This window comes from Stomoxys calcitrans, chromosome 2, assembly GCF_963082655.1.
Source record: "Stomoxys calcitrans chromosome 2, idStoCalc2.1, whole genome shotgun sequence".
Taxonomy (NCBI): Eukaryota; Metazoa; Arthropoda; class Insecta; order Diptera; family Muscidae; genus Stomoxys; species Stomoxys calcitrans.
Window position 1 is genome coordinate 121,859,903 of NC_081553.1, and position 27,262 is coordinate 121,887,164.

General features: G+C 37.2%; 2 protein-coding genes across 2 annotated transcripts in view; both read right to left on the reverse strand.

Annotated features, from left to right (window-relative positions):
• Positions 1-27,262, reverse strand: part of LOC106082210 (adenosylhomocysteinase-like 2) — a 135,908-nt gene that overhangs the window by 62,004 nt on the left and 46,642 nt on the right. The window lies entirely within an intron of this gene.
• Positions 14,328-27,262, reverse strand: part of LOC106082386 (uncharacterized) — a 28,528-nt gene continuing 15,593 nt past the window's right edge. The window contains exon 2 of the mRNA XM_013244859.2: positions 14,328-15,598. Within this exon, the coding sequence (XP_013100313.1) occupies positions 15,255-15,545 (291 nt within the window). The 5' untranslated portion in view covers positions 15,546-15,598 and the 3' untranslated portion in view covers positions 14,328-15,254. The remainder of the gene's footprint in view (positions 15,599-27,262) is intronic.

Sequence of the window (27,262 nt, forward strand, 5' to 3'; positions counted from 1 at the left end):
ATTAAGTATATATTGGGTTGCCCAAAAAGTAATTGCGGATTTTTCATATAGTCGGCGTTGACAAATTTTTTCACAGCTTGTGACTCTGTAATTGCATTCTTTCTTCTGTCAGTTATCAGCTGTTACTTTTAGCTTGCTTTAGAAAAAAAATGTAAAAAAAGTATACTTGATTAAAGTTCATTCTAAATTTTATTAAAAATGCATTTACTTTCTTTTAAAAAATCCGCAATTACTTTTTGGGCAACCCAATATATTCTTGATCATTTTAAGTCGATTTAGCCATGTCCGCCCGTCTGTCTGTCCAAAGCACGCTATCTTTCGAAGGAGTAAAGCTAGCCGCTTGAAATTTTGCACAAATACTTTTTATTAGTAGGTCTTTGATATAGCTGCCATATAAACCGATCTTGGGTCTTGACTTCTTGAGCCTCTTGAGGGCGCAACAACTGTGTTAAGTATGATTCAAATCGGTTGATAATCTGGTATAGCTGTCATATAAACCGATCTTGGATCTTGACTTCTTGAGCCAATAGAGGTCGCAATTCTCTTCCGATATGGCTGAAATTTTACATGAGGTGTTTTGTTTTGGCTTCCAATAACTGTCCTAAGTATTGAGCAAAACGGAACAAAACCGGATATAGCTCCAATAGCATAAAAGTTCTCGACAAATGCGATCCATGGTGGGGGTATATAAGATTCGGCCCGGCCGAACTAAGCACGTTCTTACTTGTTTTAATTGCTAACGAACAAGCATGTGCATAATGGTGATGCAAAAACCATGAATGGTATTTTCGTATTGCTTCTCGCAAGCGGTTCATAACTTACAAGATTATACTCCCTTTTATACCCTACACCACAACTGTGGTACAAGGTTTTTGTTTGTAACATCCAGAAGGAAGAGATAGACCCATTGATACGTATACCGATTAACTCAGAATCACTTTCTGATTCGATTTAGCTATGTCCGTCTGTCCATGTTAATTTGTGCACAAAGTACAGGTCACAGTTTTCGGCCGATCGTCTTAAAATTTGGTACAGGAATGTTTTTCGACCTAGAGGCGAAGCCTATTGAAATTGGAAAAAATCGGTTCAGATTTGGATACAGCTCTCACATATATGTTCGCCCGATTTGCAGTAATAATGCAATAAAATTGTCATTTGTTAATCGATTCTCTCGAAATTTGACAGGAAGGATCTCTTGACTCTCGACATTGCTAGTAAATTTCATGAAAATCGGTTCAGATTTAGATATAGCTCTCATATATATAAATCGCCCGATTTTAACTCCTAAAGTCACAGCAAACGCATTTAATGACCAATCTTGCCAAAATTTTACACATCGCTTTTCTCGACGCCTTCCACAATATCTGAGAAGTTTAGTCGAAATAGGTTCAGATTAAGATATAGCTCCCGTATATATGTTCGTCAAATTTTGGGTAAATTGCTATAACGTTATTTTTCAACCGAAGTTATTACAGTTTGAACATATTTACTCTGCTGTTTACTGTGAGGAATAGAAGCATTCAGGGATCAAACTGAAGTAAAACCAATTAAGAACGGGCTAAAGTTGGGCAAAGCAGACTTTTCGAAACCCTACACCACATTTGGTTTGCAGGTTGCTTAAATTTGAAATGTAGAATTTCGACCTAAATCCGGACACATTGTAGGAGTTATAGAAAAAATCGTTGTGTAAAATATTGAGAAGATCGGTTGATAAATGCGTCAGCAAAGGCCTTAAAAGTGAAAATTGGGAGATACACATATATGGCAGCTATTTCTAAATCTGAACAGATTTCTATGAAATTTACCAGTAGAAAAGTCATAAGAGAATCCTTAGTGACAATTATCGGTTAACATATGATTAAATTATTGCAATATTAGTTAAAATCGGACAAAAATATATATCAGAACTATATCTAACTCTTAACAGATTTTAACCAAAATCGGCATACATATTTAAAATTATAGAAAATAGACATTGTGCAAAATTTAGAGAAATAAATTTTAAGAAATACGCTGACAAAGGCTCTAGAAGTGAAAATCGGTTGATAAAGTAGTAAAGTGAGAGCGGTACCGAGGTGGTGGTTCCTGTGAAGGATTACTTTTTATAGTGCGCTATCATTGCGTATATTAAAAACAAGATAATACTGTGGAACCACTTCCGGGTCTATATCCATGTCATTTTTCATCATTCTTTTTTATTATTTATTTATTTTTTATAAAATTCACCAAACGAAGAACTTAACGTTGAATTTATCATGTTATTACGGACGAATATATATAAACGAGAGCTATATCCAAATCAGAACAGATTTCGACCAAAATCCGGACGTTTCGTGGTAGTCGTAGAAGAAGTTGAAATCGGGCGATAGATATACTTTACTTTACTGTAATTGGCATTTGTCCCATTAGCCGAACGTAGAATAGCGTTCCAAACGCCTCGATCTCCTGTGCTTATTCTAAAATCTCTGACATCAAGTTTCGAGGTGTTTGGTGGTGGTGTTTGGTCGTCCCGGTTTTACGTGTACCACCGTGATTGCCTTCAAAAGGCTTCTTTGCTGGAGCTTCTTTATCCATTCTGGCGACATGACCTAGCCAACAGTCTTATTTTGATCCGTGTAACTATCTCGTGATTCATACGTCGCCTATATTCTTCATTAACGCAAGCTAGTCCAAGCACTTCTTCGCTTCGCTTTCACAAGTACCCATGCCTCGGATGATGTGATGAGTGACTTGGGGATGTTGGAAACCAAGCAACGGTTTTAATTGGTTTTGAGTTGGAAAAGTCTAGGCTTATCTTGGACACAAACGTCCTCTCCTACCTCCCCACTACCTTAAACATCCGTTAAACTAAATGTGTCACGAGTTCACCTATAGAACGATAAAAAGATAGTTTGGGGTGTTGGGTTAGTAACCCATCACCCAGAATACCTAAAAGAATTATTTTGAAAAATCTAAGAAGAAACCAGTAAGGAAGGGCAAAAGTCGCGCCGTGCCGACTGTATAATAACCTACACCTACCCTATAAGTACAATGTGGGAGCTATATCCAATTCTGAACCAATTTTGATGGACCTCGGCGGATATTTTCAAATGGGTTATTAAACAATCCGTATCACATTTCGAGCAAATATGTTCAAACTGTAATAACTACGGTCGACAAATGACAACATTATTGCAAATAACTCAAAATCTGATGAACATATAAATAGAAGCTATATCTAAATCAGAACCGATTTCGAGCAAATTCTCAGATATTGTGGTAGTCGGCGAGGAAGGCGTTGTGCAAAATTTTGTCAAGATTGGTCAATAAATGCGCGTGCTGTGATATATATATGTGAAAGCTATATCTAAATCTGAACGGATTTCACAAGAAATGTCGAGTCAAGAGAAAATCCTTCTTGCCAAATTTCGAGAGAATCGGTTTACAAATGACAATTTTATTGCATTATTACTGCAAATCGGACGAACATATATATGGCAGCTATATACAAATCTGAACCGATTTTTTTCCAATTTCAATAGGCTTCGTCTCTTGGCCGAAAAACATGTCTGTACCAAATTTTAAACTGTAGTGTATAAAAGCGATAGATATATATGGGAGATATGTCTGTATTTGAACCGATTTCTATCAAATTCACCAGTGATATCGAGACTTATAAGAGAACCGATTTTTTCCAACTTCAATAGGCTTCGTCTCTAGGCCAAAAATGATGCCCGTTTGAAATTTAAATACGATCGGATGAAAAATACGAATGGGCCCAAGACCTTAAATCGAGAGATCTGTCTATATGGCAGCTATATTCAAATTTGGACCGATCTGGGCCAAATTGAAGAAGGATGTTGAAGAGCCTAACACAACTCACTGTGCCAACAGCAAAATCGGATAATAAATGTGGCTTTTATGGGCCTAAGACCCTAAATCGACGGATCGGTCTATATGGGGGCGTTATCAAGATATAGTCCGATATAGCCATCTTCGAACTTAACCTGCTTATGGACAAAAAAAAAATCGGTGCAAAGTTTCAGCTCAATATCTCTATTTTTAAAGACTGTAACGTGATTTCAAAAGACTGACGGACGGACATGGCTAGATCGTCTTAGATTTTTACGCTGATCAAGAATATATGTACTTTTTAGGGTAGGAAATGGATATTTCGATGTGTTGCAAACGGAATGACAAAATGAATATGCCCCCATCTTTCGGTGGAGGGTATAAAAATTTTATTGTTGCCAAATTTCGCTCGCGAAACAATTAAAAATGTTAGCGACTTTAGCAGAATAGAATACCAACTCTAACTAGTGATTTTCTTATAAGTCGAGATATGTATATCGTAGTTCGTGATTTTCTCGTGAGCTGTGATCAGCGTTGTGGGTCGTGATGCATGCTCACGCACGAAGAATTTTTATTGAATCACGCTCATGCAGGATCACGTGATTGGATTTGGATCTTACTCACGAATCACGTGTCTCACGCGTGACACGACTACTCACGTACACACCTCTAATATAACCGCCTTAAAATAAGATGCGCCCATTCATTAATACCTATTAGTAAAATATTGAAAAATACGAAGTATAAATAGGTGGTCATATATCGGTTTGTGTCATTCAACAAGTTCAGACAAACTTGAATAACGGCAATGCATTTTGCATTCAAGTTATTGAATACAATACAACACGTCATCCAAAAAAAGCTCTTTTAAAACTGAGAAGAACCAGGACACCTGGACAATGAAACTAGCCCAGTTTCAAGCACCATCAAGAAGATGACAGAGGCAATTGTAGATACCATTAAGTGAACGGAGTCGCATGCTACCAAAAAACCTAGACATTGGACACTCCAAATCTCTTAAGTCCACTAGGAAAGAACGGAGATAGAGGATCGATCTAATTGCTGTAGAGCTTTAATCCCTATGGAGCAAACCATTGAACTTCCCGCATAAATCTGATCAAGCTATTTTGCGAAACTAACAAAACTTCTGAAATGCAACGAGGGCTGCAGGAAAAAAACAAAACTTTCATTTATTAAAGGAATACTTTGATAACCAAGGTAAAAGCCAAATGGATGTGCAACGAAGGTGAGAACTTCTACAAACTACAAGTTGAGACCAAAGCCTGGGTTGGCTATTATAGCGGCAAACCTGCTGTTGCCAATACCATCCACCTATTCAAGCAAAAAGGGGGAAATTGGAGCGATTGTTTCCACACTTACATATTCAGCGATATTTGATTGCGCCGAAAATAGCACAGACTCATTCAACAACAGTACAGATGGTCTTTGGAAGGATTACAATGCAACATCAACGAGAAAAGGAAGCATAATCCAACAGGCATTGCAAAACGACTTGTTACAAGGTCAAAGATGTCGTCCCTCGGAGCAGCAACGGTCTGCCATCAGCTTTTCACTGAGGGCATTGCAATCCCAACTCCATGTCAGTCAGGAATCCACAAGGCTGCATACCAAGAAGCTGTTTGGGTTAATAGGTATTTGGTAAGTAGGTACTTACCAAATACCTATTCATGCATACTTATTTAGCCTTCAAAATGCGCATTAGTATGCTAGAATATTTTCATATTGCTTCCAAGACAGGAACAATTTTTTGCTGGGAGGCTTTATCTGGAGCATGCCCTTTGGCGGCAAACACTTTGAGACCTTTGAATATCAGGCCATAGTCCTCAAAAATTTAATCCAAAGAAATTAAGTTGACTGCGCTCAAATTAAAAGAAAGGCAGCTCAAACGATCGCAGAAGGACCACAGAATGTGTTAGATGTATCAATTGTGATGTTTGTTGCCGATACAACATGCGTGAATACCGGCAAAAAGACAGGTGTTTTAGTTCGAATGTGGCATATGTTCGAAGTGAAAGGTCAGCCCACACCAAAGTTCATCATTTGCCAGCATTATGTGCTGGATCGCGTTCTTCGCGTTGTAATGGAGGATGAGCTCTATGGATCAACTAAACATCTAGTACTTTTTTGTGCAGGAATTGATGGACAATTGTGATGAATTGAAAGCAACCTTCAGTTATGGATTAAGGGAACTGGCAGCTGAAGAGACGACATGAAGGTTCTCTTCCACCTCACTCGTGTCTTCCATCACTTCACCGAGAGGAGTGAATTCCCTTTTGTAAAGTTTAACCAGATCCCAAAACATCTACAATGCACGCCATTTTAGCTCGATTCACCTTTAATAAAAGATTTATCTCATCTTAAATAAAAAATGATCAAAATATGATAACAATACAAACATAATAAAAAATATGGAATACCCCATCTTATTGTTGATAGGGAACTTCTACAGGTGTTTCTCATATAATCCCACGTTTCTGTTCTGTAAACAATATTTTAAAAGACTTTGATTTGTATAAAAACAATTTCATACAGCAATATATGACTGTTCACAATCAGTTAAACAATTAAGTAATTCTAGGGATTAAACGAAATATAAAACAAAAATGTTTTAGTATATTAATTATTTAATATATTTACCTACGGCGTATGTTCCCCCTGTAGATAGCGATAACAATTATAAGCTCTTATTTTTTTGAGTCGCATATTGAACTTTAAAGCAACTTGTTGGAATATTTTTGTGAAGGTAAACAAATCATACGCACTAATAACATCATGATCCTTAAGAAAATGCTATATGCAAAATTGCGTGAATATCGGTTAACAAATATTCGCAATTTTATAGCACGTTTACATTGAAATATGTATGATATGGATTTAACTAATCCAAAAACAAATCCCCTTCGTTTACATTGCGTTTTGGGGGATTTAAGTGACACAGATGAATGTGCATATCACACACATCCATACACAACTCTTGAAAAAAGTTGCGTATTTTGGTACCTGTATCGATTATTCAGCCATGAAATCGGGTTTATTTGGGATTTAAAAATAGATCCTGCAAAAATGGGATTTATTTTTGCATGGTAAAATCTGAAAACTAAAACACAGGATTTATCACTTAAATCCCAAAAAGGTCATAAATCCAGAATTAGGAACAAATGTAAACATACTTTTAATCCAAATCGGACAAAAAATTATTTGGAGCTATATTTCCAAATACTTATTTATCTCCTTTTCTTTTCGGTGTTACAAAGAGATCAACAAAATTGTAATAACCAGTTCCATTTACTTAAGATTTGGAAGACAAGGATCCTAGTATTGAAATATCAGGCAGTACGGGGAATGGAAACTCGATAAAGCCATACGAAAAGGACCCGACGATGGACCATTACTGACTTTATAAAGATTGAAAGACTTGGATAGGCAAAGAACCTAATACGATGACATCAGGCAGTGCAGTGATAGGAAAGTCAATGCAGTTTAAAGAACAGACGATGAGAACATCACCTACTCCGAATAATTGAGGTAATCCAGATAAAAATCCACCGGAGCGAGACTGCTACACACGCTCTGATGGAAAAAATTAGCAAAGGCAAGATTCATATTGCCTTAATTCAGGAGCCATGTACGAACCGGAACAAAGTTTTTGGACTGAACCATATCAACTACCAATTATTATACCCTCCAGCATAAGATGTAACTCCTCGAAATATTCGTCTAAGACCTCATATAGTATATATATTCTTGATCGTCATGATATTTTAAGTCGATCTAGCCATGTCCGTCCGTCTGTCTGTCGAAAGCACGCTAGCTTTCGAAGGTGTAAAGCTAGCCGCTTGAAATTGTGCACAAATACTTCTTATTAGTGCAGGTCGGTTGGTATTAGAAATGGGTCATATCGGTCCATGTTTTGATATAGCTGCCATATAAACCGATCTTGTATCTTGACTTCTTAAAGTCACTAGAAGGCGCAAATCCTATCCGATTTGGCTGAAATTTTGCATGACGTGTTTTGTTATGACTTCCAACAACAGTGTAAAGAATGGTTCAAATCGGTTCATAACCTTATATAGCTGCCATATAATCCAATCTGGGATCTTAACTTCTTGAGCCTCTAAAGTGCGCAATTATTATCCGATTTAGCTGTTTTGTTATAACTTCCACCAACTGTGCTAAGTATGGTTCAAATCGGTATATAACCTGATATAGCTGCCATATAAACCCATCTGGGATCTTGACTTCTTGAGCCACTAGAGGGCGCAAGTATTATCCGATTTAGCTGAAGTTTTGTACAACGGCGTCTCCCACGACCTTTAACATACGTGTCGAATATGGTCTGAATCGGTTTAAAGCCTAATACAGCTCCCCTATAAACCGATATCCTATTTTACTACTTCAGCCCCTAAAGGCGTAATTCTTACAAGATTTGGCTGAAAGTTTACACAATGACTTCTATTATGGTATCCAATATTCAATTCAATTATGCTCCGAAATTAATAATAACTTGTTCCATGTTAACACTGGCACTCGGCCAAGGACCTGCGTTATTTGTCATAAAAATTTGAATTATATATTTATCCCAGAGTTGTCAACGTAGGATGCAACAGTGGTGAGACAGGGAGACGGTGGAGCATACCTGGCATCACTTTATCTGCCTTTCGACTCTCCCACACCGCCACGCGCATCGGAGCTGCAACGGCTGGTGAATAAAGCAAAACAAACGAGGTACTAATAGGGTGCAATGCGAACTCTCACCACATTTCGTGGGGTAGTACCAATCCCTGGCAGAGTTCTTGAATACTAACGACCTAATAACACTTTATATTGGTAACATCGCTACCTTTGTTTATGGGATTAGGGAGGAGGTATTAGATGTGACGATATGTTCGGAAAATCTATTCCATGAGGTTCAGGAATGAAGGGTCTCCATGGAACACTCTTTCTCTGACCATCGCTACATTAGGTTTAGAATAGCACGGCCAGCGCCGAATCCGATAAGCTTCCGGAAAAGGTTGAAAACCAACTGGACAAAATTCGGAAGGCTACTCCTAAGAAGGCTTGGGCAAGATAATTTAGATTGTCCAAGCATAGAAGACATTGACGAAAGTGTCAACAGGATTACGACTGCACTGGTGGGGTCCTTCGAAGATACTTTTCCTCTTCGGGAAAGGAAATCCGCCCAAGAAAAACCCTGGATGACCGGGGAGATTCGCAATATTGGGTAAGAGGTCCGCAGACTTTTTAACAGAGCACGTCGTAAAAAGGCGGAAGTTTATTGGGAATTGTATTATACACGGCTCAAGGAATACAATAAGATTACCGGAGCGGCAAAACGTGCCTACTGGAAGCTTTTCTGCGAACCGGTCGATAGCGTTAATGACGCCGCCAAGATAAAAAGTTTCTCTCAAAAACCCATGTGCAAACTGAAACTTTAGTAGACGGCATGGGAGTGAGAGCAGAGACAACGGAGGACATTTTGAGGCTTTTGATGAAACCCCATTTTCCAAAGGATACGATGGGACTCTCGGAGACACCGAAATCTTGGAATAATGATGTTGATCGAAGGTTTATAATTAAAGAATTTATGGTGAAGGAATCCATCACGTGCTTCAAACTATTTAAGTCACCCGGACCTGATGGAATATTTCCGGCGTTACTACAGAAGGAGGCAGACTATCTGGCGCCCCACCTTGGCAATATTTTCCCAGCGTGCCTGAGACTTGCATATACTCCGAAAGCCTGGCAGAAGGCAAGGGTGGTATTTATTCCCAAGCCCAGCAAGGCAAGTTATGCGACGCCTAAGGCCTACATACCCATAAGCCTTACGTCCTTTCTATTCAAAACCATGGAACGCATTGTGGACACCGTGATGAAGAGTAGGACATCCAGCGAACTGCTCAAATACAAACAGCATGCCCATGTCAAGGGAAGGTCGGCGGAGACTGCCCTACACGAGGTTGTGCATAAAAAAGAAGAATCCTTCGATGCCAAAACGTACACCCTGGTGGTATGCATTGACATCGAGAGGGCGCTTTTAACAATTTGCGGACCGACACACTGATCCAATCCTTAGACCAGTACCAGGTGGATCCGGTCCTTTAAGACTGGATAAACCATATGCTAAGGATCAGGTGGATAAATTGTGTGTCCCATGGCTTAAATATAAGGAAGAAAGTGGCTCATAGCACGCCACAGCGGGGCATTTTATCGCCACTACTATGAGTGACCACCATCAATGACCTATTACGGATGCTGACTGAGGAGGGATTTAAATCCGTCTGCTACGCAGACGATGTTATAAAACTTCTAAGCGGTAAGGATCCAAACGATCTATGGAGAAGGGCCGAAAGGGTCTTGCATATGGCCTGTGACTGGGCTTGACCCAAAGGTCTCAATGTTAACCCAGAAAAGACTGAAATATGCCTGTTCACGAGGAAGACGAAGGAGGGTCAATTTAACGCACCACGTTTCCTCAATAAGAAGATTTCGATATCTGACAAGTTCATATACTTAGGTGTAATCTTGGACAGAAAACTAATTTGGAAGTGTCACATTCAGAAGCGTACTGAGATGGCTCACAGAAGTTTGGCACTATGTAGACGGGCCGTAGGCTCGAAATGGGGTCTGAACCCGAGGATAGTCCACTGGCTCTACATGAGCGTGATTAGACCAATACTTACTTACGCCTCATTAGTCGGGTAGACTGCTATGGAGAAAAGGTACAACGTAAGGACCATACAACAAGTTCAGAGAACATATTGTCTCGGCGTAGGTGGAGCGATGAAGACCACGCTCACTAGATCATTGGAGACTATTCTAAATATCCGACCCATTGACATACTGATTAAGTATGAAGCAGCCACTACGGCGATGAGACTTAAGGCAATGGGAGAATGAATTGAGGATGGGAGCAACTCATACTATCGCGGTATAATCGAGGCGACGGTAGGAAACCTGAAAGGAAGGGAAGAGGTTTCCAATCGCATACCTGAGATGAACCTTGAGGTCGAGTGCGAGGCACTGCTGCCAGCGGCATATTCTTGGATTAACGGAACCCTAGTATTGCCATCTAGAAGATCATATTACACGGATGCATTAAAGCTAGAGAACAGAGTGGGCCTGAGGGTATACATTGAGAACCCAGGGACTGAGATCTGTTTTAGACTGCCTGACCATAATACGGTCCTGCAGGCGGACATCCGGGCGATCACGGAATGCGTAAGTGGTGTGGTGCAAACGCGAGAACGTCGAGTGTGAACATCTTTACGGGCAGTAAAATTGTCATAAAGGCAATAACAACCAGGACGGACGGTAAGGTCACGAACAGTCTTACAGTGTAAGAAGGACATTAACGCCTTCTCTGAGGATGGCAAAATCCGCACCGTTTTGGTGCCGGGCCATAACAGAGTAAGGGGGAATGAAAGGGCAGACGATTTGGCTATGAATTAACTTGGTTAACCCGAAGCCTTTCGGGTCGACGCAGTCCGAGTTTGGAGCGTGGGCGACGAATTCGCATGCGACCATGTGGAACAGCGAAACGGTCGGTAGGACGGCGAAAATCCAATGAAAGCATCCAGGTCATGAGAAGACGAGGTTATTACTAAAATGAAGTATGAAGGAGGTCAGTATGGCTATTGGTATCATAACGGTGCGGCAAGTGCATGCATGTGGGGAAGATGATGAGACGTTGGAGCATTTACTTTGTCATTGCCCGGCATTTGCGTCTAACAGATACCGGCTCTGAGATGTTCACACAATACCAGACATGAACCAACTAAGGGGCGTGGAATGGAAAACAGTTAAGGATTTTGTAAGTAGCACGAAATTCCTAACTTAGATTTTCTTTTTCGAGATTTCTTTTTAGAGCTCGCGACAAGCCGATTGCTGGTTTAGGTTTATGTCCATAGTGGCACGGAGCGGAATAACATCCGCACCTTCCTTTCAATCTAACCTAATCTATTCCATAGTAGTGGTGTGGAAATACTAAAGGGCGAAATTTTAGCTATTATCTTTCTGGCAACACTGGTTTAAACAGCACGCACGTTTCGTGATTTGTTTTACTGTCAAACATCTTCAGTTTGGTCTATAATTTAACCACAGATCGTCTTACAAACGAACAAAGCTTGCAAGTTATTGAATTGTGTTGTCAAAATGCTCGCGCGCTTCTTGCATTTTATGGACGAAGCTCATTTTTGGCTCAATGGGTACGTAAATAAGCAGAATTGTCGATTTTAGAGTGAAGATCAGCCAGAAGCATTACAAGAGCCACCAACGCATCCAGAAAAAGTCACAGTTTGGTGCGTTTTATGGGCTGGTGGTATCATTGGATCGTACTTCTTCAAAGATGATACGAATCGAAACGGAACTGTGAATGGTAAGCACTACCGTGAGATGATATCCAACTTATTTGCCCAAAAGGCAAGAGCTTGACTTGCATGACATGTGGTTTCAACAAGACGGTGCCACATGCCACACAGCAAGCGAAACAATGAACTTATTGAAAGGCGAGTTCGGTAAACTTTTATTTCACGTTCGGTACCGGTCAATTGGCCACCTAGATCGTGCGATTTAACGCCATTAGACTATTTTTTGTGGGGTTATGTTAAAGCTCGCATCCATACAGGCAATCCCGCCTTAATGTACACATTGGAAGACAAAATTAAAGCATTTATTCGTGAGATACCGGCCGAAATGTGGGAACGAGTATGCCAAAATTGGACTAAGCGGATGCATCATTTGAGACGCAGTCACGGTTAACATATGCATGACATAGTCTTCAAACATTAAATTATATGGACCGTACTATCGATTCAAATAAAGATTTCATGTATTTTTATACCCACCTTCGTAGGATAGGGGGTATATTCACTTAGTCATTTCGGTCCATATTTAGCTATAGCTACCATATAGACCGATCTCCCGATCAAGGGTCTGAAGCCAATAAAAGTTTTATTTATTACCCGAATTCGCTGAAATTTAAAACAGTGGGTTATTTAAAGCCTCCCGATGTCTGACCTTAATATAGATTAGATCGGTCTATATTTAGATATAGCTACCATATAGACCGATCTCCCGATAAAGTGTCTGATGACTATTAAAGCTGATTTCGCTGAAATTTAAAACAGTGGGTTATTTTGAGCCTCCCGACATCTAACGTAAATATGGTTCGGATTGGACTATATTTAGATATAGCTGTCATATAGACCGATCTCCCTATTAAGGGTCTGAAGGCCATAATAGTTTTATTTACTACCCGATTTCCCTGAAATTTAAAACAGTGAATAAACTATGAATAACTATTCAGATCGGACTATATTTAGATATAGCTGCGATATAGACCAATCTCCCGATAAAGGTCTGAAGGCCATAAAAGTTTTATTTTTATTTATTTATTTTTTTATTATTTGAAATAGTGCGCAGTTTTAAGCCCCCCAACATCCGACCCAAATATGGTACAGATCGGACTATATTTAGATACAGCTGTCATATAGACCGATCTGCCGATAAAAGGTGTTAAGCCCATAATAGCTTTTTTTACCGATTTCGCTAACATTTCAAACAATGAGTTATTTTTAGTGTCCTGATACCCAACCTAAATATGTTTCAGATCGGACTATATTTAGATATAGCTGCCATATAGACCGATCTGCCGATAAGTGGTCTGAAGCCAATAAAAGCTTTATTTATTACCCTGAAATTTGAAACAGTGAGTGGGTTAAGACCTCCCAACATCCGACCTAAATATGATTCAGATTGGACTATATTTAGATATAGCTGTCATATAGACCGATCTGCCAATAAGGGGACTGAAGCCCATAAAAGCTTTATTTATTACCCGGTTTTCTGAAATTTGAAACAGTGAGCTTTTCTGAGCCTCACGATATCCAATCTTAAAATGGTTCAGATCGGTTTTTTGGCAGATATATCCAATTATAATATATCTGCCAAAAAGACCAATATTTTGTTCTACAAAATTGAATAGTGACATATATATTAGACCCTTCAATGTCCGTGCCGATTTTGGTTGCTTAAGTTAGCCAATTTTCACCGGATTGTGACGAAATGGGATTTACATATATACCCGAGATGGTTCGGCCGGGTCGAACTTAATGCCTTTTTACTTGTTTTTTTTTTAATTTTATGTGTTTTTTTTCGAAAAACTTTGCTGTATCTCTTAAAGAATAAACCTTTATATCATTGGTGCTGGATAACCAAAGTACGAACTTGAAGCTACTTCACTAGTTACGCATGGTATATATTTTGTTAAATAAACTTCAATAAAGTACAACTCAGCCTTGTCTGCGAAACGCATTACAAAGTGTAAAACTTGCTGTCTAGAAGAGCTGTTAACACAGTTAGCAATTTGATAAAATACAGCATGGAAATTTTTTAATTACTCATTTCCTCTTGATAATTTCCATTCAATAGTTGCAAATAGCTACCTTCGCTGCCAATTTAAACTTTGCACAGAAAAGTCATATATAATGGGGTTTTTTATTTGTATTTATATAGGGATTTGTGAGCTTGTCATATTTTACAATTCTGGGCAGTTCGAACTTAAACTAATAATTAATTCTAAACTTTACTATCTTATACAAATAATAATGAAACAAAATACACAAATTATCAATTTGAGGTTTTGCAACATTGTTTGTTATTTACAAAACGGTTTAATAATATCCAGGAAAAATAGTAAGATAATAACGAAATTTATAAAACAAAAACAAAATTTGAATACCAAAATGCTTTAAGCGAATAGAATCAAATACTTATTTAGATTTTTAATAAAATACAACTGCAAATTATAAATTTTCATCAACATGTAGCCTAGAAGCAATGACTTTTGTATTAGAAAAACTGTTATAAAAATCGAGATATTATTCTTATTTTTTTTTTAATCTTTGTTTTCTTATTTACAGACTTAATAGTATAAATCTATCAAAAGTTTTTCTTTTACTTGCAATGTTGCCAAATTTATTCACAAGTTCGATTGATCATTGCAATGTGATCAAGACTTACCTTAAATCATTAAAGTCTCATACATACTCAGACGTATTTTATATACTAAGTTTTGTAAAATAGAAATACATACATATTTGGACATATATATATTTACAAACAGATATTTACATAACTAGGTTACTTCCATCACAGATACATCTCAATCTTTAATTATAGCTAATAAAAGTCACATAAACCTTAACTCTTCAAAGTAGTTGTCATGTTCCTTTTTTCCTAGACACCATATATGAAAATACGTATAAAATACTAAACTAAGCATATCTTTAAAAGATTAATATCTTGATGGGAAATCCATTGATCCTACCTATGGTGCTATTACATCTACTATATGCTAGTTTACCAGTTCTGATATTTCCATTTTTGGTTGCGTATTTCATGTTCTAAAAACTGCCTGCCTTCTCCATTAAATACCAGGGTAGAAATACACTAACTGCCACCGCTGCCACACAAGTGGCGCACATAACCACGGTGGATGATATATTTCCCAGTGATAGGCCACTCTCATGGAAATCGCAATCCTCATGTGGATGTTTTTCGAATTCCAAGACCTCTACGTCGAACCGAAATCTTATGCGGGATTTGGGTGATTCTTTGCGCCATACCAGATGACCGGAAGACTCACGGCGTTCCAGGCTCCATTTGGGATCATGTATTCCACCAGTCATATCCATTGTGTTGCAATTGGCAGATTTAAGGTTAGTTTGAGGAAAAGCAGGGTATGTGTCTGAAAATGAAAACAAATGTGCAAAATTTGTAAGAAATAAGAAGCATAGGCAAAACTTAATTTATAAGCACAACAATAAATGTCTTAGCTGCGTTGCAGTGCTTTGAAAAAAGGCAATAATCACTTTGTTTTTTTTTTTAATTAAAAGTCCTTTTTGGAAATATTCCTTGTTTTCAGTTTGAACTAAATATTGGGTTCTCTAACTAGATCACTAAATGTTTAAATCTTCCAATGTTTTTAATGAATAATAGCTATGGAGATAATGGAAGCTAAGAATCTAACCCCAGAGGAGAAGTTAGTATATCCGCCTATGACGCTAAACGCCTGGTTTCGCATTCCAGAGGAAATCATATCTGTCATTATGCCTCAAGCGACATACAAACGTTAACTTAGAGAAAAGGTCGGAACGGCAATGTATGATCACAAATTTCAACTCCGTGATCAAGACTTTTTGAATTATCCAATAAGAACATTCGAACGAAATTGCACTTCCTTAGCTGGTCTTATTAATTCAATGGTAGGAACTTGAGGACATCGTCAGTTTTGGTTGTTGTTGTAGAAGTTACTTGTGTTCTATCTTTCGTCTGCTTGATTCTGTTAAGTGTCAAGATCCAGGAACTCTGCGACTAAGATGGGGTGCGTCCAGAGGGATCTGTGTGTGAGTCGAGTCGGTCTGGCTGGGCAGTTAAACAGGTGACTTGTATCGCATGGCAGCCGGTTATACGCACCGGATTGGCACGTTGGCATCCGTCATCGGCAAAGGCAGCCGTGTTCGTGTTCGTCAGTTTTGGTGATGTGATATCGTAATGAACTCAGTTGACCAAGTAAATCTTTTTACAGACTGTCACTTTAATCTAACCCATACCCAACCTAAAATCAAACAGAGCAACAAGTTTTTTAGCTACTCCACTACCACTACAGCTTCAGAGAACATGTTGTCTTGGCATAGGCGGAGCGATGAGGAACACGCTCACTAGTGCACTTGAGAATATTCTAGATAACCGACCCATAGGCATACAGATTAAGTGTGAGGCAGCCACTTCGGCGATGGGGGAATGGATAGAGGATAGAAGCAGGTCATACCATCGAAGTTTAATCGAGGCAACGATAGGAAACCTGGAAGGAATGGAAAAGGTTTCCGATCCGATACCTGGGACGAAACTTGAGGTCGAGTGCAAGGCACTGCTGCCATCTGGAAGTTCATCCTACACAGATGGATCAAATCTGGTGGACAGAGTGGGGCTGGGAATCTACTTTGAGAATTCAGGAACTGAGATCTGTTTTCGACTGCCTGACTATAATACGGTCATGCAGGTGGAGATTCGAGCGATCACGAAATGCGTGAGGTGGTGTGGTACTAAAGCTAGTACGACGAATATGAGCATTTTTACTAACAGTAAAATGGTCATAAGAGCAATAACAACCAGGAAGTCTTGGAGTGTAAGAAGGAGATTAACGCCTTTTTGAGGATGGCACGATCCGCATTGATTGGTTGCCGGGTCATAGCGAAGTAAGGGGTATGAAAGAGCAGACCATTTGGCAGTGAGGGTCAGAGGACTGCCGTCAGTGAGGGTCGCAGGACTGCCGTCAATTAAGTTAGTTAAACCGAACCCTTTGGGTCGACGCAGTCTTAGTTAAGGGCGCATGCGATGAACCCACATGTTACACTATGGAACAGCGAAACGATCGGTAGGGCGATGAAAATTCTATGCGTAGATCCAGATCTTGAGAAAACTGAAAGGAAGTAAGAAGAAGGTCAGTATAGCTTTCGGTATCATAAAAGGATACATAGGACTACGAGCACACTAATGCAAAATCGCTGCGGCAAGTTATAGCATCTATGTTTTTTTTTCACGTAACCAACACGCAGTGGATGTCCCCTATATATGCAGTGCATTGCGTTGGCAATTGGGAATGTTTAGGGTTGGAGGGGTGAGAGAGGGAGTAGTGTGTTTTAATATTCGTTTTAAATTTCTGACCGTCAATGTCGGTGGGAAAGACATTAGCCGGAAGTCAATTCCACATACGAATGGTTCGTGCAAAAAAGGAATTTTCTCGGTAATGCATGGTTCGGTCGACTGGCCAATCAATTACAAACGAGCGAATGTTGGACCATTTCTTGTGTTATTACACGGATTTCGCGGCCAACAGACACCTGTACTTGGGTGGGGATAGAATGCCAGACATGAAACAACTTAGAGACGTGACATGGAAAAAACTTATGATTTTGTAAGTAGCACGCAATCCCATAGATTTTCTTTTCCATGCAAAATAAGTCGATTACTGACTTAGGTTTATGTCCATAGTTTCAACCCAACCTAGCCTTACCTCCTCCACTACCAGAATAACGAAAATCTCACCCAATGGTCCAGTGTTTCTTATAAAATTGTCAAGCTGTAATTTTGTAAATATAGAATTTTTCACCTTAAAATCTGGTACTATTTATGTTCGCTTTTTACGAAGAAAATCAATAGCTTTTCGCGATTCCTTTCTTTAAATAATAGGTTTTGAGGCAGAAAAACTTGCTGAGTTCATTTATTAGGACATTCATTACTTAATGAAATCGACAGTTTTTTTGCTTCAAAAAAGTAGTACCAGCCTTAAACAGAAAACATTGAAAGTGGGCAGTAAAAAGTGTCCTTAGAACTAGATCTCTGGGGTTATCTTTTTGAAGAACAAAAGCGTATTATTCTTCCAGTTTTATTTATTTTTTAATAAAATTAAACTTATTGTAAATATAAGAATAATGTTAAGATAGCAATGGCAACATGAGCCATCAGCTAGCTTCTACTTTTGATGAAATTAAATGTTGAAAATTGTGCACTCGTGGTGGTGTCATATTTTAGACATTTTTGGAGATAGACGATCTTTAACGATCGTTCTTAAAAAATGATTGCCCTGATGTTTTAACTCTTCTTATTCCACCAAATACATGTCTAACTCACATTCGGCGTAAGTAAAATCACCCAGTGGGAACAGGGACTTATTAGGTCTTTCACCAAAATAAAGGCAAAAAAAGAATAGCCGAATCAATATTTTTGTCTGGTGACGCTTACTAATGAATTTCCGCAAAATCTTGCGTAGGTTGTTTGCCAACCCCAATCATGTATGTTATACCTCTTTTCAGTCTTGTTTACATTTTCTTAAGTAACAGGTTAATTATTATATAGAGCACGTCGAAAAAGAAGACGAAGTTGCCCACTCTGGTATTCCGCTTTATGTTTTGACATGGTGCTACCAAATCAATTCAAATAATTGACCAACTATGTACATTTTGAGACACCAATAAGAATTCTAAGAATACATTTGAAGTGAATTTCTATACAATTACTTTCAGCCATTTCATATAATAAGGCTACTTATTGTATATTAACATACCAATCAAATACATTCAATGAATACTAAATAGTAAGGGCTTTAAATAGATCATGCAAATTAGGAAAATAATTTAAGCAATGGTACAATGGAAAGTAAATTTGCATAGACTTTGGACAACAGCGATATTGTTAAGGGCGGTTGGGGAAAATAAAAATAGAAAAAGTGAAATTCACGTGGAATTTAATTATTCTTAAATGCCTTTATCGGGTAAGTACAATAATTTAAGTAATGCGTAATTCGTAGTTGCAAGGTGGAAACAAGTAGATCTATCACTTTACAAGTTGTAAGCGATGGAGATATTATAAGGTATGTTTAGGATTGTTGATTGATAAATTCATGTATGTGGCATAATCTAAAAAAGGCCTAATTAGTCAGGTCAATTATAAATCCTAAAATGCTTTCAATTCCTTAAGACTCATAATATTTGGGCAAATTTGCGTTTGGTTTGCCTAATATTTGCAACACTTGATGTTAATTTGTTTACATTTTCATATCGTACTATTTTCATTAAAAAAATCCCAATTAATATTCAATATATATATATACGAGCAGTGATGTCGGTGATTCTTACTATAATGGCATTATCATCTCATTCGTTGTCAATAGCTATGTAACTGCTATTATTAAATAATTTTCAGCGACCCATTATTTAACTGGCATCCAAGTGAAATGGCATGATATGCGGTAATATTTTGTTGTTCCTCTTTTGTATTCCTTTTATCACTTGGCGTATTTATACATACGACAAAAGTTGTAAATATTTCTTGAACCTACCACAAATTTTTATCACACGCCAATTCTATTTGCCTTTGCATTTTCTTTTTCGGTTATAGTAGGTATAAAGTTTTTTTGCATTTAAATGCTTAAGGTTGCTCGCCAAGCACCTAAAAGGTTTAAATGTGTACTGCAAACGATTATATGTATATTAAATTTTTTTCAGAAAAAACCACATTAACTCTCATGAACTTGAAAGTATTCTACGTAGAATATATGCATATTATGATGGCAGAAAAGCCGCAAATGATTTTGCTTGACTTTGGCTTTATTGATTAAAAAAATTCAATTGCAAAATTGTATCAATTTACAGGGCTACTTTCTCAGTATCTTAATTAAGCTTGTGTGCGCAATACAAGGCGTAGAGCAGAGGTTATCATGTCCGTCTATGACACTGAACGCCTGGGTTCAAATACTGGCGAGACCATCAGAAAAAATTTTCTGCGGTGGTTTTCCCCTCTTAATGCTGACAACATTTGTGAGATACTATGCCATGTAAAACTTTTCTTCAAAGAGGTGTCCCACTGTGGCACACCGTTCGGACACGGCCATAAAAAGGAGGCCTCTTATCATTGAGCTTAAACTTGAATTGGACTGCACTCATTGATGTGAGAAGTTTGACCCTGTTCCTTAGTGGACTGTTCATGGGCAAAATTTGTATTTTGCTCAATATAAATAGATTCAAGACTAGCGTAAAATCGTTTAATATTAATATATTTGGACTACCACGGTGGCATTTAATCTAACCCTCTGAAATAATTTAGTCCACTTTCCTTACGCGTACCACTAAAGAAAAACGTAAATTCTACCATTTCAAACCTTTTTTCCTAGAAATTAGAAGTCGTAGTATGACTTCTATTGTCAACTTATAACGATACCTCGTGTTAAATAAAATGAACTGATAATGTGACTGGCGCGACTTGTTTCCCTATAATAAGGTCTTTTAGATGCTCTGCCGACTGCAAGATGTTACTGCTCAATAGTTTTAATATTAACGTGTGTTCATCCATTTATTTCCTAAAGGTGATAATTGCTAAATGATTCCCCACCATTTAAACTTTTCGCAACAGAAAAATCCCTTACATAAGTCACAATTTTGGTTTCGCAGAAATTGCAGTTTTGTATTTTATGGCAATTTGTTATTCAGTTGTTTTACTACAACAATAAGCACTTTAACACAATAGAAGGCAATTCTTACCTCGCAGCTTATGACATAAAAATGTATAATAATATAATTGCCTTATTTGTAATAATTCCCCTTTTAGTAATGAGTCATTTCCTAAGCCAATGTCCGTTTGACAAACCATTTTTCAAATTGAAGAACAACAACAATCATCTATCTACTACCTCCTTTTGACGCTGATTGGAAACCAATTAATGTCTCCTACTCCGAAAATGTTCGTTTCGAGGACGAGGTCAAAGTTTTATTGATTGTCCCATTTAGACAAGGTCACATACTGTCTGAACACGCAATGCGTTTGGTAATCCTGTCTAACATACAAATTCGACAGGTGTTCCCTGGCAAAAAAGCAAACATTTCAACAGCAACATTTGAATATCACTAATGAATATTTCGATGTGGAAATGGAAAGCAAAATGTGACACTGTTTGAAGACGTATTTTGAAAAACTGTACCCAAATGTTTACATAACATAAAACGGTTTCAAAAAATAATAAATACTAATTCTTAAGTTGAGTATGAGTTAAACGAAAAAAATAATAATGAGTGGAAATAATTTTTTTTTTCTAAGCCAATTCAAAGAAGTATGTGCATAATATTAAGGTTTGTTTATTGACCTAAAATTTTCCAATTACAATAACTATTAATCAAAATTGGTAAAGTGGCTTATTTTTCTTCAAATATACTAAGATATTAATAAGTCATGACATAGGACTTTCTAAAAAAATTCGTTGTATTATATGCTATGTTAGGTTCGTATTACTATATGCTTTTGAAACATATAAAAAAAAACAGCTGACGAAAAAATTGGAGACTTTTGTAAAATGGATGTACTTATGAATGTAGTAGATCCCATGGACTGCTCGAGTTCCTAACGACGACATACTACGAAGAATTAAATCTGACCGGCAGATAATGAGAAATATAAAAAAGAAAATATACCTACGACACATTATGAGGAACCATAAATATAGGATTTCCCAAGCAACTATCAAAGGTACAGTTGAAGAAAGACTATCCAGACGAAGAAGAGAAATCTTATGGTTGAGAAATATAGAGGAATGGACCGACTATACTGATAAAAAAAAGTCTCTTTAATTATAAAATAAGTGTCAATAACTTAAATTGTAAATTTTTTAATGAAAATGTATGACCGTGATTTGGCTAACTTTATACCACTTGACGAAGGAGCTACAGGCATACTTAGTTCTTTATATAGGATCACAAAGGAGATACAGACACTTTAAGTTATTTCAATGTGGTAAGGAATTAGCACTTTATGCTATCTACAACTAATAATTCACGTCAACGAAAAATTGGCAAAACCGCTGGGTTTGTGACAAAATTTTATCTCCCCTAAATAATCAAATTCGGTCAAACTTTGCGGGATATCTAACTAAACCTAAACCTTTTACGACTTTAATAGTTGAGTCAATTGTGATTCCACAGTAGCTACAGGCCAAAGCCTCTGGTTGAAACCCCCGCACTGGCAATCCGAGCATGGTATCAACTCCATTACCAGAGCGCTGAAGTTACGTACTAAGCGGTTCTACATTCAGGAAAGGTTATACGGCTTTAAACAGACTCTCTTAGATAATTTTAGTACAATGTTATACCACAGTAGCGACAGCCCAAAGCCTCTGGTGTAAATCAAACCCCTGCACTGGTGATCCGAGAATGACATCAACTCCGTTACCAGGGCGCTGAAGTTATATACTAAGCGGTACTGAATTCGGGAAAGGTTCTAGCACTCAACAAATGTGAAGTTAGACAATTTGTGATATAAGTTCAAAGAAGATTTTTAAGTATAAGCGCATGGCAGCTATGAGTACCACGCCATCTATAAATCGGTTATTAGTGAGTTTTTAAACTCACGAGTTTAGACTTACCTACAATGATTTAATATTTATATTTTACGACAATTTCTTGAATAACTATACTTTACTACAGTACAATCAAGAGTTAAGAATTTCGTTACATCATGGAGTAGAAATTGAACCACTTACTTCAATGCATTAATTATTTGCAGCAATTAATTTTTGCCAAACATACAGTCAACTGATACAGCGTACATCGGTACAAAGCACCATTTTTTTCTTCCTCATCCCCCAGCGTTCGGCCCGATTCCATCTCTGTAAACCCCAAGAGTGAGAGTTACAATAATAACGGATAACAAATATAAAAGTTTCTAATCTATTTTTTTCTATTTCAAACGAAAACGAGAAATAAAAATCAGGAAATCGATTTATATAGAAGCAATATCAATGCAAAGACCACATAAAACCAAGGTAAATAAAGTCATTTGGAAGTCATGAGAGAAATTGTTGTACAATATGTTAACCTAATCGGATGAAAATTGCGCCCTCTATCGGTGCAAAGTATCTTAAAGAATACACTCAGTGTCGTATTGCTTATTTTTGTATTTTTTTTTTTTTGAAAAAAAATTAATTAATATGCGATAGTTACCATCGGAAAAATATCAACCGATATTCGATAGTGCCATCAAAATTTTGCCAGCTCTAGTGTGATGTCGAATAGAAGAGATACAGTGGTCTGATGGATAAAGCCTGGCACAATTTCTATCTGGAAACTGCTGCTATTAGGCAGATGCCTCCAGACTAAGCATTATCTCGCGTAGTGGCTGGACTGGGTGACTGCACGGCAGATTGATCGAATTCCCAGATAGTCTGCCGGCTCTGCAAGTTGAGTAATCACAGAAAAAGCACACAGTCTAGCAATGAAAGCCAAAGAGTTTTGGACAATAATCTTTGAGAATGCGAAGCATTTCAAAATATAGGCAAGAAACCATCAGGATACCGCCGATGATCCTACGGGACTATCCGGGCTGTAACAAAACGAATCTTATACTGGGGAAATAATAGAAAGATGATGGGCCAAAGGTATGATTATGACAAGCGACAGTAAGTGTAGAGCATGCCGAAAAAACTGTAAGATCACTTCCTAACTTTCACAAGAGATAGATCCAACTAATTGGAATTGAACACTTCAAAGGTTTCCAAGCATTGGTTTTAAAAGAGGTTTCTTTGTTTTTTAGAGAGTTTAGCTGTAAGTAATCACATTCCATCTTTTTCGTTACAATTTTCCTAAATTTTTAATCGATTGAAAGTAACAGATAAAACATATTTTCGCTTCTATTCTTAAAGTAAGAACCGAAGGGTTATTGTTTTAATCTATGAGCGCAGTCTAATTCAAATTTCGGCTCCATTTTAGAGCCAAGCCCTAACAGCACACTGCAATGCGACACCGCTTAGTATGTCGAGAAGTTGAACAAGGCTCATGAACACTACCAGAATTAAATAGGTGATAACTACCGTTTTTCTGGAGCTCTCACATGGATTCGAACCTAGTCGTTCGACGTCTAGTTTCTTTTCAATTAGCAGCGAAGGGAATTCAGACATTTAAGGTTATTTTTTATTTGATCAAGCATGTATAGCAGAAGTTTGCATGTCCGCCTGTGGCGTTAAATGTGTGGGTTCGAATCCTGGCAAGAAAAAATTGTCGGCGATGGTTCACCCCCTCCTAATGATGGCAGCAATTACGAGGTACTTAAAATACTTCCTTAGATAAAATAACAGACAAAACTGCTATTTGGTTTTCCAAACTAAGGTTTTGTTTTTAATTGTTTTTTCATTTTTTTTAATATACCTATCTATTACAGTCATGTTGTCATGCCTTACGATTAAATAGCGTAATCGTAGGACATGACAACACCCTTTACTTGCACTATGATGCATATATTAATTAAATGCATTAATTAATTACCACTAATTACTCCTATTTTTAATTTTCAAATCTGAATAAAATTTTTGCGCTTCACCAAAATAATAAGCTTAGCGTACATCATTTGTAGTTTCTCGAAATTTCTGGTTTAATTCTAGATTGATATTCAAAATACGATTAAGTATAACCGGCTTTTTAAAATTTAACATTATTTAGAGGTGCGATAAAATAAGAAACTTTCAACACCAAAACACATGCAAGACAACCGGTTTCGAAAGCAGAACTCAGAATAGTCAACGTAATCTAAAATGCATTCAAGTTTTCAATTTACAAATCTACATACGAGTATTATACAAATGCCTACCAACATACTTAATATAAAAAACTCAACCTTTTGGAAGAAGTTCAACATGTCGCCTTGCCCTTTTGCTTGTTTACACAAAATAACCCAAGGTTTTGGCATGTTTACAAAGTTTTCCAAAAAAAATAGTATTTATTGCAGGTTCTACGTTGGATTTCAGTAATGTGTTTAGTTTACACTCATATATGTATGTATGTAAATAAGAAAACAGCAAACCTTTAAAATGTTCTGCCTTAATATTAAATTCATACAATTTAGGTTGAAACGTGCCTTCTTGTCACGAAAGAAGAGCGAACAACATAGGGATGACCAAATTTGATACAAATTTTCATAAATGGGATATAAGATCCACAATATGGAGCGTTTTCATATGAGCCCCATATTTACAGAGGACGACCCCCAAACACTTGGTCGCACATTTGGATATCAGATTCGTATTTTACTCTCAAGTACCTTTTAATAGAGCCCCATATCGCCATGTTCAGCAAATAAGTCCTATTTGGGGGTGTTTTGGGGAAGGGATGAAACCCCAGACACTTGGTCCCACATTGGGATATCAGATTCGTATTCTACTCGCAAATACCTTTCATTTGAGTCCCATATTGCAATGGTCGGTATATATGTCCGATTTTGAAGTGTTTTGGGGGATGGGGTGTTCCCCTCAACACTCTGTCGGCAATTGTACAGCAGATGAGTTTTGTAATCTTAAATATCTTTCATTTGTGTCGCATATTGTCGTGATTGGTGCATATATAAATTTGGTAGAATTTGGGGTGGAGTGTGGTACCCCCCAGGTACCCCATCCAAAATTTGGATTCCAAATTTTTGTTTTTAGGTTACCATAAGACAGCACAGAAAATTTCGCTTAAATCGCTCCACCATCTCCGAGATCTAGCGTTTCTGAAAAATAGGGTAAGGTGGAGGGAAAATGGGTTCAGCCATTTTCGATTTGTATATATAAGAAGAAGATTTTAGTAATATGATCATCGCTGAATGTTATAAAAACGCATATGAACTGTATGCTGTAGTTGTCAGATAGTATAGATAAGATGCACATGCAAATTTTCCCATGAACATTCCCTTGAGGAACAGGGTCAAATATGGATAATATGGCTTCTATATATCCAAATCCGCCTCTTCTTTTTTGCGTTGAGTCAATTTTTTAACATATTTTTCCGATTTTACATCTTAAGCCCCAAGAAGCTACAACTCTCATTCGATTTGTAATACTTAAATTAAATTTCTACTTATTATTTTTCTCATCCGTCATCTCTTGGCATTCATCTCAATGAATCATTAGAAAGTATACTCTGCTTTATTGCGCAGTACAACAAACTTTCTTATCACACATGATAAAAAACAATGCAAATGTTTCAGTTAATTTTATTTCCTTGTTTGGTCGGCGATGCTTTGGCATTTTACTGAACAATATACATTGTTGACATTTGCAAAAACTAGAACATACAAATGATTATCAATATGGAGCTTTAGTACAATGGCATTTATGAGATCTGCAGCATTAAAATTTGTAACACTTAGGAATAAATTCAAAGCAATTATCATATATATGTCAACATTTCATCTATACTTTGAATAATTGTTTTGAGGGCATTCCAAATAACAAAAAGAATATAGTTTAGTGGTGCAATAATATGAACCAATTTTTCGAGTTCGTCTTAAATTGAGCTTCACCCAAAAACACTCCACATACTTTCTAAGTGTCCTCATGATGATGTTAGTATTTTTTTTTTATATTAATCAGTCTTTTTGGGGTCTCCATTAATTTGTGTCAATGATTTGACGTCACAGCAAACTATTATTTTATTATTTGCGATTAGAATTGACAATGCTGATAACATTTCCACAAGCGAAAATATTCATGAAATATTACTTATTTGATGTGACGTTTTCCTATGTTTGTACTTTCCACCAAGGAAAGTGGAAGGAAGGTAGATCAATATAAGCAGTTATGCTTCATGAGAAACTTAATGTCTTGGCGAATATGTGAAATCAGTAAGCAGTTGGCTTTAATAACTGTTTTCCAATGGTAAAAAATCTTTAGAATATGCTATCTTTGAGACGCAAATGATATATTTAAAAGCGTAAATACGATTTTTGTAGTTTTTTGCATGCTATTAAAATTGTTACAAAATTATCAAATATGAAAATTTTATTCTTTAATTTACCCTAATTTAAATATAAATAAGATGCATTGTAAAAATGTTGATGT